This window comes from Sipha flava, unplaced genomic scaffold (assembly GCF_003268045.1).
Source record: "Sipha flava isolate LNK unplaced genomic scaffold, YSA_version1 118_pilon_pilon, whole genome shotgun sequence".
Lineage (NCBI taxonomy): Eukaryota > Metazoa > Arthropoda > Insecta > Hemiptera > Aphididae > Sipha > Sipha flava.
The window spans coordinates 774,796-792,742 of record NW_020271743.1 but is presented as its reverse complement, the minus strand read 5'-3'; the positions used below and the strand labels follow the sequence as shown (position 1 = coordinate 792,742).

Sequence of the window (17,947 nt, the reverse complement as noted above, 5' to 3'; positions counted from 1 at the left end):
TGCTCGCCCCGGTCAAAGTCGTCCGCGAACGTGTCCGACGCTAACGGCGCCGGCGGCTGTGACGGCGGTCCGGCCGGTCCCGGTAGCGCGGCCGGCAAGCACCAGCCGCAGCCGCAACAAACGGTGGCCGCGTCCGCGGCGTACCACCATCAGCCGTGCCGGTTGTCGTCGTCCAGCTTCAAAGCGGCCAACAAACCGCGGCCCGTCATCCGTCGCGATCTGGGACACGTCAACTCGTTCCCGGACTCGCACCACAAGACGCCGCCGGGCGCCACCGGTTCGTCGTCCACGTCGTATTACACGCCGCCCCGGAGCCCGTCGCTGAGCGTGACCACGCCGACCGACAATCCACCGCGCCGCAGTCCCACCACCCCGTCGTCCACGGTGTTCAAGTTCCCGCCGACCACGCCGTCCGGCGGCTCGTCCATGGCCTATAACCACTACGCCCGCAGCTCCGGAGGGACCAACCCCAACACCCCGAGAACTTTGCCCAGGAGCCCGTCCACCGGCAGCGCCGCCACCACGTCGTACAACACCAACAGCGATAGTGCGTCCAACACACACAGGTCGGTCCAATCTGTCCGTTTCGACCTCTTACTCTGTTCTGATCTATACGTGTACTTATACGTAGTAGTAACTACAATTTTTCGATATTTGACGGTTTGAGACGGTCCGCAGAACGCGCTACATCTGTCTCAGGTGGTCTTCTTTTCACGGACCGCAAAAAATCGCTGGAGGTTTTCAACGAATGTAATTCGTTCTTCGATAAAAGTTTTATGTTTAACGTAAGCAGATATAGTTTTATAGATAGTGACAATATCGTCACGTTGATATTGCGCAACTCCGGTCGAAATGCATAATATGTAATTTATCTATTTCAATTAAAATACATTGTTTTGCGAGAAAAAATTAATTCGTAGCAGTTTAGACCGTTGAATTTTAAATTGTAATCAAATGTACATCGGTTAGAATTTTATTCTTAGTATGTCAGGGATCTTATGTTTGGTTAAGGAGACATACGATTATTGCCTAAGAATCGGGTGGACACTGGACATCTATCCGGAAGCTAAAGATTTGCTGTTTGTACCTTGATTGACGATTGCTTACCATGGCTAACTAATGTGTAATATTAATTGAAAACAAGTATTTTTGTTAAAGATATTCAACCAAATTAACCAAAAATCCGAATAAAAACAATTCTAAGACTAAATAACTACGTAGGTGTTAATTGTGAAATAACTTCCGAATTTTATTTTAAAAAATTGAACTCGGTTCCTGAGTAAATTTCAGTTACAATGATTAAAAGTAGCCGTTGCATAACACGGTGGAATTTCAAGTATGGTCATAAAATAAATGATAGAAAACTATGAATTTATATATTATTATGAAATTGTTCACATTAAGTAACAAAAAATATCGACGAGAACAATGATTTTATTTAAAATATATTTAAGTCTACAATTTATGTAATATGTCAACACGTTTATTAATCGGAAGGGTTAAAATAAGTTTAAATGTAATACTTCACATTAAGTCCACCCAGACGTGTATATTATTCGTAACACGTAATGTGCATACATTTTTATTATTTTTCCCAAAAAAATATTAGTTAATATTTAGATAGACAGCTTTTCAGATCTATTTCGATTTATTAGTTTTTAGAAAAATTATTTTATTTAAATTAACTGATACTTATTGAAAGAGCTTTTAATTGGAATTATTTTATTAAATAAGAAGACAGGTGACCCGTAATTAAGATACAAGTGTACTACCAATGTATATTATATATATATACGCGTATTTATTAGTAAATTATATTAAAAAAAATTATTAGTTATTTAGTTTGAATAGTATGGAGAAGTGTAGTAATGACGTCAAAAACTCTTAGAGAGTAGACATGCCAGAAGAAGGAGAAATTGTAAAAGTATTTTAATAACAAAGTCTCATCTATAAGAGGTTTTTCCTTTAAAATCTACAGTCTTAAAAAAAGTATTATAATTATGTGTATTTGCACTTGAATATATATAATTGTGTTGAAGTAGAAATGATATATCTGTCTGAAGTTATACTATTTTTCTGGATTTTGACGTTACGGGTAAGTATATGATAATAATCTTTTCATAATGTAAATTTTGATGGCATAAACATTTGTCAAACCATATTATAAAAATCTGTATGATAAATAAACTCAATGAATAAATAAATAAACAATGATTATTGTTTTCTTGTGCTCAGGTGATAAGTTTTGTACATTTCTCATTAAATAAACAAGAAAAATAAAAAATAAAAAAATATTCAAAAATGTTTGTAAATTTTTTTTTTCATCACTATTATTATTTTTTTTTTCATTATATGTGTTCTTACTGTATGGATAAGATGAGGTTATTATTTTTGGTGATTTGGATTATATATCGTATAATTTATAAATGATTATCTAGATAAAATAATTTAGTTGGCTAATAAATTATTATTTTTATTATTATGGATGTTGAAGGTAGTTATTCAATTGCCTTAAAAATAATGAGTAATATGTTTTTTATTATTTAAAGAATACTTTTTGTTGTTTCCCTAAAAAATAATATTCAGGTTTACAAGAAATTTTAAGTACTTTTGACATTTTTGATATTATTCCTGTAGAAATGATTTTTTAGAGGGCGTTTGAGATTGTTGAATGTATTTTTCACTGAAAAATGTTCATTATAATATTATAATTAAATTTTTAATTTTATAACTTGTTATGTCGATACATTGTAAATATTTTATGGTATATAAAAATGCGCATACAATACTGTTTGGCCTAAATTAGCAGAATATATAAAATATTTAATTTTTTATGAAATTATTTTTCATCCAATTACATTTGTTTTTATTTCTATTTAAATTTAATTACGATATCATTAATTTGGCGTTAGTTAAATATATAAATGCCTTAAATTGAAATATTTTTAATTCATAATTGAACTGAATTAAAAGAAAAATATGTATGAGTTTATTGTTTTTTATAGTGATAAAGTATATCCGTATAATAATACTTGTATTTTACTTTATTATTCAAAATATTTAAATTTGCCAAATAAAACTAGAATTATATAGTATTGTAAGAAGTTTATATTATAAGGTTTCAAATTGTATGTAAGATATTATCTGAAAGTTGTAAGTTCACTTAAATTAAAATAACTCGGAGCTTAACTCTAACTACAGGAGATAAATTTTTAAATGAATACTAATAATAAACAACAAAATGTATTTAATTTAGATAATTATAAATAATATTTATTTTTGATATACATTTTAATAGTTAAAATACAGCCAAAATATATACATGATATGTACAAAAAAAAAAAAAATAGGCAAATAAAAAATATTTCATTATAGCTACCAACATATAATTTTTTATAGGTATGTATTATTTATGACATATTAGTAAAAATCGATTGTACTATATTATATGTCTGAACTATAGGTTGAAATTGAATCATTTTTTAACGTAAAAATAACAACAAATTGTACAATAGTCTTGGTTTAACAAGTATATACATTATATTACAGTTTGTCTGTACCTATCCTATTTATGTAAATTAGAACAATTTGTTAAGCTGTACACTAAATTAAAATATGATGTCGACGATATGTCCTGGTAAAATGATTTACTGTTAATTGGAAACTTCACTATAATGCTATTAAATTGTTCCTCCATTAAAATAATACTTCATCGTTTTAGTATTCTCGAGAATGTCAAAAAGTTGTGAACGATGTACTGAAAATATACTAGTGCAATTTATCATATGCAGTAGACCTATATAGGTATAAAACTATTATGTTTGATTTTGATTGTTACAGAAATTATTGTTCAAATTTTTAATTTAAAGATGTTGCAAATTAATAATAATGATAATATAAGAAATGTAAATTTCTTACTTTCAAGTTAAGTTAAATATTATATAAAATGAAAATAATAAATCTAAAAATGATAACATTTTATGGCTTTTTTTCTCTATTTTTATCAAAGTATATTTGTCTTATTTTTGACGGATAAATTAAGATATACAAATGTATAATTAATTATCATTTTTTAAAACTATTTAATTGTTTATTTTGCTGTTAACACTAATTCATATCCAATTAAAAAAAAAAAAAAAAAATTATAGTCTGATACATATCAAGAATTTAATTTTGGAAAAATAATTTATTACTTAATACAATAACCATATAATGAATTTTATAATTATATTATGTGTATAATATGTCATATTGTACTCGTATAAATATTTAGAGACAATCCAAAAAAAAAAAAATAAAATAAAATGAAGATGTGTTTCTAACTACATGTTTTATTGAAAAGTAAATCAAAAAGTATTGTCAACAATTTGGAAATTTGCTATTCTATTGTTATTCATGTTATTATTTGGGATTTCTATTATTTGTATGTTGTGATAGAAAATTTGTCAAATTTGACTGTAATTGACACAATCACGTAGTTATAAATATTACTATAATACATACATTGCGTTAAAATTCAATAAAGAAAAAATATTGCTACTATATAGTGATGCTGTAATGAATACTATATTAATTAATTAGGTGGTATGAAATATTTAAATATAGTCGATTAATAATTAAAAAAATTGAATTTATAATTGTATTTATACTTAGTTCAAAAATGTTAATGAATAATATTGTATATTATATAACATGTTAATAATGTTTACTAATTTATTTCATTTAAAAAGAAATAAGTATCATTAAATTGACGGTAACTTATGTATAAGTTATATTATTTTGGTGTAAAGCTAAGCATTTATTTAAATTTTATGTCTATCCAAATCTTAATTATTTTGGAATAAATAAGTATTTTGCTAACTTAAAATTCATTCCTTTTAAAAAAAATTTAATTTAATTTATAAAACAATAAAGAGTTTTACTTTTGGATGATAAGTTACAAGCAGTGTTGAAATATAAACAACATAACATATTTTGTTTTATTATTACTTCATAGAAATGTTGTCTTATACAATTTAATTGCATTTTTAAAAGATATAATCTAAATACAATGAATACTTTGTTCATAGGTCCGCATCTGACTTAACTGAGTGCACAGAAGATCCATCCACAATGCCGGCCTCACTTTCTCGACCATCATCACCCAGAGGTCGTGGTCTTGCATACTTAGCGTCACGGCGAAGCAGTCGTGACTCTCAATTTTCCAACGAAGAACTAGCACCACTCAACTTTAACACCACGGTTCGTGGAAGGCAAAGGCGAACATCCAATTTCCTTGAGCTTCCCGGTAATATAGATTAATGTCAATTATTCGCTATAATGTTAGCAATTAGAGTGATCGAAAATTTTTTAGATTGACCTTGTATAGTATTATAAACATGAAATAGTTATTGAAGAATAGATTTGAGATTAAATCATCATATAAATTAGGTACAGCCATCGCACTTGCAAAATATGTATTACAATTATTGGTTGGTATTTAGTTGTTTGTTTCTCATTACACGTATAATTTAAAACATCCATGTCTTCGTTTCGTGTTTACAGAAAAAAAGAATATTTGATTTTTGAAATACAGGTCTATGATATAAGTAGAGTGGGCTTGGAGACTTTGACCAACTGTAAGTACGATAATTACAATTAAACGATTATTTAGAAAAATAAATAAATCAAAAACAATACTAAATAAATTCCATGCAAAAGTATTCACTCAATGTATAAACAAAGCAGCTGCTTGCTTGCTTGCTGACCTTTTCTTTCGAGTCAATTTACAAAACGTTACAATCGGCTGATGTGACTGATCACTATATCTGACATGGTCCTCCTCCCTTTTTTTTTAGTTTTCTCCGGTTTAATTATAATAGTTATATTTTTGCACTTAACCAATTCGAATCATACGTTGTAGATCACTTAACCTATTTACACTTATAAAATTGTTCGTCCATTTAAATTTATTTATTTGAATAAAGCTAAAAAAAAAATTACGTTCACTTATAAGTTATATTTTATAATAATTATTCAGGTATATTTATTGCTATCGCAATTCTAATATTACTAATACATGGATACAATATAATTAAGAAACGTATAGTATTTAACCATAGTCTTTATGCATTAAATATAAAATACAAATGATAAGCATACTTAAATGATGATAATTTACATAGTCAACAATTTCCTGTTATGATTTTTTAGGAATAAATTAATATTATTTTTGATCTACCTTTTGTAAAATAAAAACAATCTAATAAAAATTAATTTTTAGTAGTTCTTTTGTTATTCATAACTTAAAGTATAATTGTTGAATATGTTATTGTAAACATATTTACATTTACGAACATAATATTTTAAAAATAAATTTGTACAATAGATAATAATAAAACATGTTTAATATGTTTATAAATCAACTCAATAAATATGTTGAAACCATTCAGAGGACATAAATATTAGTCATATAATATATATTTTCAGTAAATGTAAATTATTTTAAAATGTACACTGAAGATATTTTAAATGAAATTGTGTCATATCTGTAAAATAAAATTTAATTATTATTGTTTAAGCACAAGATGAAAAAAAAAGTGATCATACATTAATTTGAAATAGTTTCATTAAATTAATGCAGCTCATCGAATAATGTTGATACTACACATATTTAGACGTTTTATGCGTGTTATATTTGTATAAATATAGTTAAATAGAATCAGTACACGTAATAGAAACAGTATTGGATATTTTGTATTTTCATTAGAGGAAGGCGGAATTAAATACAGAAATAAACACCAAGTACATAGTAACCACAATTAGTTGGAAAACGATTATGCCTATTAAAATCATTAATCTTATAAATTTGAACTTAATATCTTCTTATAAATTAGTGTAGTAATACTAGAATTTTTAACAATACTACATTGATAATCGTTATGATAGCATAGAGTTATAAAGTAAGCAAAATGGTTCTTTTGATTTTCGACTTATATCATGTCTAAATAATTATTGCAGTATTTATCAATTGTTTTATTTGAATTATTTCTAATTTTTATTTAGCTTTTACCATAAATATTACGAATAAATGGTTAAATTATGCATACAAAATTATACAAATAAAATTAGAACTATATACAGTTATCAAATATTTAGATCAGGTCGTCGGTAGAGTTGATAAAATATATAGTTGTACGAATAAGTGTTCAATATTATTTGACTAAAAATTATAATCTCTAATATTTAAAATATCGATGGGTAGTTTTTTTTTTTATTTTGCTTTGGTCTTTGAACATTATAATACCGTGATTATATTAAACATAGGTATTATAATTTAAGCATTTTAACTATTATGCATCAATATAAATCTAAATTTAAATAATGAAGCCAGAGGAGTTTATGAAATTGATAATGGAATAAATTATAGGAATAGAGCAAGAGTTGAGGAGAAGATTAGAGTCGGGAGTGTGTGTTATAACCAAAAGAAGATAAGAATGAAAAAAGGAAAAGTTTGCTAGAAAGAAAACGAAGACAGTTAAAAATGATGTGGTTGAAATCGCAGATTGAATCCTCGTGAGATCCAGTACAGAGTGAGGAAGGATTGAGAAACAGCTTGAAAGAGTGGTGGGGAAATGTGCTATTCCAAATACAGAGGCGGGTAAATGCCATGATCAGACGCCTAGAAATGTTGAGATTACTGAACCGCGGATGCATTGGGATTACAAAAATAAATAAGAAAAAATAGACAGTTTATTCTCAGTTTTTTTTCCACATGTTTGTCAAATTTTTTCAACAAATAAAATACTCAGATATTTTCATTTTATGTTTGAATATAAGTACACAATTAAATAAACATACAACATAATAAAATTAAGTTGTAAAAATCCAAAATTCTTCAATGCTATTTTTTTTAAAGAATAATGATCTCTAACAATTAAATGATTACTATTCCATTTTTATTTCTATTTTTATATATACTAATATGTTTTAAAATGCTTACATAGGTGATTATAGATAAAAATAACGATAATATGGTGAATGATGATGAATAATCATACGATGAAAATGAAATTAATTCAAATAAATCTAGTATAGTGTTAGAGTCAATATTAACTTAAAATTCTTTTAATGGAATTTCATATTTTTTCCGCATATAGGTACCTTAATTATTATATTTTCTAGTATATTTAATTGCATTTACACATAGTATTAACACATATAAATGAAAAAATAGTGCTGTCAGAAGTTTAATTTTGAAAAATTATAGTTTGCAAAGAGAAAAATTAATTTTGAATTATTTAGAACTATTTAAAATACTTATTATAGAAAATAGTTGATATGGGCTTAACAATTTAAGAAATAGTGCAAAATTCGTTAACTTATTGTTGATAATTATATTTTTTTTAAATATTTACCTGCTATGTTAAACTTGTACGATTTTCTAATAAATTATAGTTAAAAAAATTCATTTTTTGAAGCATAAAAAATATAAATTACAATCAATATTCTTTTCTAATATAAAGACAGTTTTGAGATGTCAGCCACGCGTGTTACATCGCATGTTCAATAAATGGTATTAAACTTACCATCAATTTGCCTAATGCATACAGAATAATTATCAAATTTTACATGAATGTAAAGCTCAAACCATACACATCTACTTCAACAGAAAAGAGCGTTCAAAGAAGTTGTCAGGAACCTACACCGCGTCACTGAAATTCAGAACATAAAAAATGAACTAGAAGATCTTGGTTTCATAGTAAGAAACATAAACAATGTACTCCAAATAACATACCAAACAAAAATTACCACTGTCATTTATAGACCTAGAACTTCTGCCTCAAAATCGTTACATATTCAACGTTAAGTCTATATGTTATACAAAAATAAAAATTGAGGAACTTCATGTCATAAAACAATCAGTGCGATGACAAAAATGTTAGGATTTGGCCATACCAAAAAAATATTGCATTCATTCTTCCAAATGTGTTAATTGTGGTAACGAAAATTTAAGCGAAAACTGTAAAAAACCTTAAAGTCAATCACCAACGTCCTCCCTCAGTAGTGGTGAACACATGGCTAACTTCAGGGGATGTTCTTAACGCAAAGAACTCCAGTGATCAAATACCCACAACAAAAAAGCAAATTCACCATTCAACAGTCAGTAAACGCCTTAAACCAACGAATCAATGTCTAATGTCATTAGTCCAAATCAGTGTTCAAGTAATATAGACTTTTGTCCTTTAGTTTATATCAATAACAGAGAAATACCACCTGAGTAATAAGTAAAATAGCTTGGAATGTATCTAGATAGATGCCTCATATGAGCAACACATATCAAAAGAAAAAGAAAATCACTTAACCAGAGACTTCACCATCTACAAAATCGAATCTACCTCTTGCAAAAAAAATATTAATTTACAAACTGCTCCTTTTTCCCTTGGTCTCTTACGGAATCTAATTTTGAGAAGCTTCCAAAAACTCTAATATAATAATAATTCAGTCATTTCAATCAATATCCCTCAGAATAATAACCAATGCTCGATAGTATATAAACAAATCATGCATAATGATCATATATAAAATAATATAAAATAAATAAATAATAAGTAATAATAATAACCATCCACAATCAAGTTTCAAAATTATATAAAAGATTCAATATAAAATTACAATACCACTCAAATCCTCTCATTTCGAACTTCTCCTCCGTCAATCTACCTATCAAAACACATAGACTAAAAAGAAAATGATCCAGAGACCTGTTATCATGAAGAAAAAAATATAATAAAAAATAAAAATAAAAATGGTTATATGAAAAAAAAACGGTTATCGTATACTTGAACTTTGATTAATAGTCAATTAATTATATTTGTATTATTTGTACATAATTTAGACTCATATAGAGAAGATCATTTAGGTTGGCCACCCCTGATATAGATTTATATCACTGGATATTTTTTCTAAGCATGTGAACAAATTTTATAAAATTATTTTTATCAAATTTACTTATTGTATTATGAATACAGACCGTAAATACATTTTTTTCAATATTAGAAAAAAATGAATTATTATTATTTTTGCAGTCATTTAAAAAATTTGAAATCATCAAATTATTACAATATAAATAAATTTAACTTAATAAATTATTTAAATTTAAATAATAATTTAGAAAATATTTCGTAGTTGCATTATAGTAAATATTAACAATGATTTAAAAATGTATATTTATTTTGTTCTTTTGTTTTATATAATAAATAGGTCTGAACTAAGAAACGTTATGTAAATTATGCATGATAATTATAATACAATTAATCCTGAATGAATAATATAAAGCAATTATTGAAATTATTTAATTATGTATTTTAAGCAAAGCTAATTTGATAAAAAAATTAATAAAAAGATAAATAAAGATAAATAAAGATAAATAAGATATTAATTTATAATAATTTTTCTATAATTAAAAAACATTATAATATTAAAAATTGCTAACAAGTGACACTTCGACGTAAATTAGAACGAACTAACTAAATATTGTACGCCATTATGTAATTTTAATTTTCATAAATCTCAAATATTTAAGTGATTGACATATAATTTTAAAGAAAATGTAAAGTTTTTTTTCTTGGGTAAAGAAGTTATGATGCTTTGATTTTATGAAAATTACACTGAGCTATACTATACTAACCTTCACGGCTTAGGTGACATCTGATACAAGTTGTCATTGTTAAAAAGAAGTAAAATCAGCAAAGTATATTTCACTCAGTTCAAAGTTTTGTGATAATTACTTTACTTTTGTTTTAAAATATAAATCAGTGGATTAAAAATAACTTATTTTTAAACTTAGTTGATAGTTTATGTTTGTTATTTTTATCTGATTCCTTGTAAATTTTTAAATTAAATTATTCTTTAATTAATGAAGGCATATTTTTACAATATTCATATATTTCATACGAGCTATATATCTTAACAAATAAAACATAAAATTAATAATTATTGTTAAAAGTTTAAATGTTAAAACAATTATCCTTAGATAATTTCAATTAAATTTACATTTGATATTTTTTTTTCATGCAGTTAGATATTTTTGAACAAACCCTGATGTTTACATTTTGAATAATTTCTTAACTTATTAATGAAATAACTTTAAACCTTAACATTTTATTCAGATTTAAACAAACCTAATTGTATTTTAAACATTATAATTTAGTTATTCTAAAATTGGAAGATATCATACAAAATATAGTTTAACACGTCCAAGAAAATATGATATATTTTAAAAAAAATAATGAAACCCTTAAAAACACAAATAGTCGACATTTTATGACATTAGCAGGAAAACAAATAGTGCTTTTTTACTCAATGAGTAATACTTAATTTTGGACAAAGTTTGTGTAGGAAATTTAGTTAAAATTCAATAAAACCTTCCGTGAGAATGTTTATTAATTTACCTATACTTTATGTTAAAAAATAATTATGTACTTATGGAATTTAAAATATAATTATAAAATTAAAATGTTATAATTATCTCATAAAACATAGCGTAATAAGACCACAAAAAATGATCCAAATAAATATTTGTACCGTTTAATGAGTGAACTCAGTTTTAACTAATCAAATATATATTTAACACAACTGTCTATTTTATTTTAAATCTCTCTATCTGATTTGAATTTTACTAAGGAATTTGTAATAATTTATAGCTTTTAAAGATAATTTCACTAAAGTATAAAAAATTCGATTTAAATATTTAATCAAAAAATACTCATCTTTCGTATTATTTTAGTAAATGTTAATCTAGCTTGAACCTAAATGATGTAGTTCTACGTATAAACGCAACTTCTTTTTACTTAATGCGTAAACATTTTTTTGTTTCAAATATATTACATATTTTTACGTATGTTATTCAAATTTTTATTTATAAGCCGTAGAAAAAATAATATAATACTCGTAGCTCTAGTGTTATGTTATAGTAAGCGACACAGCGTCTGGAATCTATTCGTATAAACAAACATTAAATTAATTAAAAACATAATACATTTAAAAAAAAAACCTCATTGTCGAGGACTTATTATGAGTAGCTTAATACTATTGTGTTTTTAAGTAAAAAGCCGAATCACTACAATCGATAAAAAAAAGTATCGTATGGCGGGACGTTTTTATTGTATTGGTTACTATATTACTGTGCTGTGCTTTTAAATTCTGAATACTTATGTACATATGCATATATATATACTATCATCGTTACGTAAGTATTAAGTCATGACGTGGTGTCATGTATTGACGGTGAGAATGGGCGAAACACGAACTCATATATTATTTGATAGGGTGACCCTCATAACCAAGTCGTTATACTATGCAGATGACATGGTATTTGAATAGTACCGTAAAAAAAAAAAAAATATATAAATACTTATAATAATAACAATTATAAAGACGATAGTAAAATCAAAACGTGTAAGGGGAGCCCGCTGATTTCGACGAGCTCGCGCAAACACGGGGCGTCAGTTATGCAATTCCTGTACATCCGTGTAGGGGGAACGTGTTTGTGCGCATATTATGTTTTTCTCGTACGCGCACATAATATTATTATCGTATTCGCCATGGCCATTGACGTTTTGGACGCCGTTCAAGACCGACATCTGACAAAAAAACATTCGTTACACCCAGCTCTTCCCATCCCCAAACACACATAAAATCATATTTTTATTGAAAAATCGGTGACAGGAGTTTTCAAAAGTAAATTCAATAGATGGAATACCCTGAAATCATTTGAATATATTAAATCTTTAATTTAGATAATTATAATAATTACACAATACTCAATTAATATTATTATATTCTACGTGCCATTTTCAGTTCAGTTTTAGGTTTTAATTCAGTTTTAGTTCAGGTGTATACATGTCGTATTTACTATAGTCCATGGATTGGTCTACGGGGAAAAAACTTAACCGTAACATGTTATCACCGATAGACTTTTGAAAACTTTTGACGTTAAATGCCGTAAATATACTCTTTTAACATTTGAACGCGTAAAACGAAAATCGTACTATAGTTATAATACACATTTATCTAGATATAATAGCAAGCCAATGATAGTATCGACTTGAATGGTATTGAAAAACAAAATAATTAAGTATTTTTGCTTTATTATTAGCTATTTTTATTTTTGATCGAATATTATGCGCACGAGTTTGTGTTATGGTGACAAACATTACGTTTATATTGACTTCACTTACAAATAGTCAAAATGTTATTAATTACAACCATTTGTGTATAATAAGAATATACGTTAATTTTGAACAACATTTGTTGATACCAATATTTATAATATTTTATAATATTGCAACCACTGAAACATGTGGTACTACTTGCGCTAGTACTAGTACTAATAATTCATCATGATTTCATATATTTTAGTTATAGTTTATGAATAGTATTCTATATTAAACGCACTTAGTTTCGGACGACTGAAAACTAAACGGCGCGTGTACACAACTAAATTATAATTAATTTTACGGATGAAAACGAAAATTCCATACACGTATATGTATGATAGCGTATTAAAAGTTCTACAATCTTTGGTATTGTAAATGTTTATGGTATAAAATGGTAAAATAATTTAGAGTAATAACATGTTTACCACTTCATGTGAAAATTAGTGATAACCAAGGTGGGTCACTCTCGAGTGTCTCTCTATATGTACCCTCAAAAACAGCCATGACTGTTGTACCGACTATGATCATCGATATTTCTAAAAAAATACCAATGTTTTTATCTATAACACGTCTCTCGTTACAGTACATAATAAATACCACCCCGAATAATAGCTTTTTTCCAGCAGCATATAATGTTCGATATCATTCCCTAGTCGCACTATAATACACACTAGTACATTTATTTACACACACTTGCACATGCATACATATATATACATATATATACATTTATATACATATATATGAGCATGTAAAAGCATATATCATTTGACATTCCCTTCTGGTTTTATGGCTCCCGTCTGACGGCCTATATGAAGTAGTATCCCGCTGGAAAAAAATCGACTTGAGTCGAAAGGGGCGCCGGCGCCCGTCGTTTTATCGTCGCCGGGCTGAAAAAGGGCTCCACTGATACGCGTATGATAACAACGTCCAGAGAGACTTTTCGCACATGTTGTGAAATGCGATGCGTATGATAAGCGTAGTCGGTGCGAGCCGTGTTTAGCAATACAAAAACGATATTAAAATTTAATTCTGGAATTTTTCGAATGGAAATGCATTATTATTTTATTTAATTTATGTATATTATGTTAAAACGAAATAAATTATTAATATTAAATATATTACTATTATTTTGATACCAATTTTATTTTTTTTAAATCCTAATACGAATTATAATAGTTTTATGTTTACATTTTAATGCATTTTGCATGGACAACTTAATATATTTCTTCTTGATTCTCAGGTGAAATGAGGTTCTACTGTTTTTCTAGAATTATATTTTTATTTACGTACTTAAATCGTTTTAATTTCTATAATTTACCTATTTGTTTGACTTTTGTATTTTTTGTATTAGTTTACATTTTTTTTTTTTTAATACTTATATTATTTTGTTGTAAACAAATTTCAGGTACTTATTTATTTTTAAAACTCATTATACTGAGGAACCTTTTTATTAAAGTTGATTTATTTTAAAACTTTTAAAACATAATAAAAATATTCATACGATAGATGAATAACGCCATTTTATATAATTATAACTATTTAATAAATAAATTACCTTAAGATGACGTTGTACTTACCTCACGAATAACTTACATTTTACACAAAAATATTATTTTTTTTTTCATTTTTTTTTTCATCTTTAGATAATTTTTATAATATTTTGATAATTAAAAACTTTATTTCAAGGCGATTTGTGTTTAGTTTTAATGTTAAGTATTTGTTTAATTATTTAATTTTGAATTTTTCTAGGTTTTTTTTTTTTTTTTTTATTTAAAGCTACCAATATAAAATTATTACAGTTTAGCAGTTAAAATTAAAGATAAATTAACATATTACAGTACAAGATAAATAAACAATAAAAATACATACTGAAAAAAGAAAAAAAAAAAAGGAAACAATCAGTGATTAAAAAATTATAACTAGTATGGTTATTGACAAAATCTGAAATCTAAGAAAATAAAAATAAACAATTGAATAAACGGTTGAGTAAATTTAAACCAATATATATAATCTTGATTAATGCATTCTTGAAAAATTTCAATATAATTATAATAAAGGCTCTTGAAAAGGAATTAAGAATAATTGTTGGTTCTAATGACATAATATTGTTATAATGTAAAATACGAAGTAATTTAGATTGGGAACTAGAGAGTGATGGGCAATCGGTGAGAATGTGAGAGAAGTCGCAAATTGTTTCTTCTGCATAACGAGTGCACAAAGGGGAGTCGTTCAGGTCGAGGTGAAAGGCATGCGCAGGAAGTAAATTGTGACCAAGCCTGAGTCTGGCAAATCGTACGATGTGGGACCTGTCTAGAGGCTGTTTAATGAACCATGGGTGTCGTGGAATTGTAGGGGTTATAGGGGTAATGCTAAATTACCATTTAGCAAAATCAGATGCTACTGATAACCATTTATCTTGCCAAGCCTATTTGTAATTAATTTGTTAAAAAAAAAAAAAAAATTAGTTTGTAAAATATTTAAAAGATTAGGATGGGATTTTACAAACAGATGGGTTTAAACAATATTTGGTGGATGTAGCGAGGAGATCAGCAACTTCGTTGCCTGAGATTCCAGAATGGCCTAGGACCAACAAAAATTCGATTATTATATCATGTGAATATAATTCAAAAAGTGAAGCTTAGATATTAAGAATAGGAGGAGACGTGGCTGCAGAGATCGAGATAGAATTAATAGCGCTAAGAGCAGCTTGGGAATCCGAGACGATCAAGCATTTTGTAATGTTTAAAGATTTAATATACTCAAGGGCTGTAATTTTTCATGTATTTTATCAATTTCAGTTATACATACTGATATTACGTATAATATGATAATGTTTCAATAAATATATTATACATGTATGAGTATGATAATTGTTTAATAAATATCAAAAAATAATAATATGTATTAACAGAAAAATAAAATAATAAATTTCTCATGTCAACGGATTCGCTGTCCAGCCAACTAGCACTCTCTACATTTATTTTTAAATCATATCACTCGCTTCTCATTTTCTGGATAAAATATCTGTTTTAATGCAGTCTTTGACATTAAATTTCTATGGTTTCCTGGTCACACCGGAATCTTTGAGAATGAGATTGCTGACTTTCTAGCTAAATCAACTTCTATTTTTCGTTATTCACTTATAAATCCTATTCCTTAGACTGGCTTTTATTCAACTCTAAAAAAATGCGTCTAAAAACGATGGTTCAACCAACAAGAAAAACTTCGTTTCCATTTCGTCTTCAGAAATAGGTAAATTGTTACTACCATTCTAACATACCTGTGGTTTTATAATATTAATTTACCCAGGAAAACTATAGTTTCCTACTCATATTCTCTTTGACTGCCCATTCTTATCATCGCAGAGTATTAGTTTTAGAAATATTTTTATGTTAGTATGATCCATTTCAATTTTAAGTCTATTCTTTCTTCCCAATCACCTTCTGTTATCATTCCTACTAATTTTTTTTTCTACAAGGCTAATTTTACAATTTAAAATTTCATTGAATTGTAACAATTGTAATCCTAGTTTAGTTATAATAATAGTTTTTGTTTTCATTTTTCTTCGTTTGTTTTGTTTCTTTTTTTTTTTGTTATTATGATATCATAACGATAATAACTATTGAGATTAATTAAACACCAAGTCTAAACCAAGTCTAAAAAAAAAAACAGAGTATTTATAATGTTAAGAACAAAGGTACTTTATCATAAAAAAAATTATAATAATAATAAATAGTTTCTAAAAATTTGTAAAAAAATTTATCATAGTGGTTCATAAATTTGCATAAACATTTTGGCTACAGTATTTTTCATCCTTACGTTTATTTTCATAATATGTACGCCGGGCTCATGCGTTTTGCTCTTATATCATATTTTACGCTCGCACGCATGAACGCACACATATAATAACAGAAATTCACGTGAAACTCAGCAAGCGATGTACTGTTCACTTGTATTTTGTTTCATGGGTAGAAATTCTGTGAGAAGGTAAAATATGTATTACTGTACAGTTATTTTATATAGTGGAACTTCTCTTTAACGAATTCAATTCAACAGCATTTTCTGCTTAACGAATTTGTTTTTTGAAATGTGAGCATTAACAAACGTTTCTATTTAACGAATTAATACTATATGATTATTCTGTAGTTTATTTCACTGTAATGTATGAAATGTACCCTCATAATAATCCTAAGTTAGCAAATTTAACGAGATATGACACGGGCACACATCATTCCTGTAACACGTTTTGCCGGAAAAAAAATGCAAAAAACTATTTTTTTTTTTTTATCTAAAGCAGAGGCAGTTATGTGTATCTTAGTAAAAAATATTAATTTAGTATTTATTGTGTTTCGTAACCTGTACTGTCGTGAAAGTAACAAGTGTTGTAAAATGGATTAATCCATCGAAAAAAAAGTATGAAATTGAAAAAGACAAGGCATATATATATATATATATATATATGAGTAAAGGCTCATAAATATATAGAATCTAAAGTACTTAAAAACTTTGGCAATATTCGGCATTAGTATACTAATAAAAATGATCAATCAACTATATATATATATTGACAAAAATAAAACGAAAGCTATAGTTAGCGTGCATGACGATAATAATCATAATATAATATTAGAAAATATTAATAACACCCAGATAAATAGTGAATTTTTGAACCAAAATAAATGTGATATTGACTTATTTACAAAGGTTAATACAATTTAGTTTAGATAAAAACTTAGTAAAATTGA

The 17,947-nt window shown here is 26.9% G+C and overlaps 1 protein-coding gene across 1 annotated transcript in view; it reads left to right on the top strand.

Annotated features, from left to right (window-relative positions):
- Positions 1-6: 6 nt before the first annotated feature.
- The window catches only part of LOC112693808, a gene marked incomplete at its 5' end in the record, with an annotated part of 84,484 nt that continues 66,543 nt past the window's right edge, over positions 7-17,947 (top strand). Inside the window, 2 exons of the mRNA XM_025569030.1 lie at positions 7-566; positions 5,070-5,287. Coding sequence (XP_025424815.1) covers positions 7-566; positions 5,070-5,287 — 778 coding nt within the window. The remainder of the gene's footprint in view (positions 567-5,069; positions 5,288-17,947) is intronic.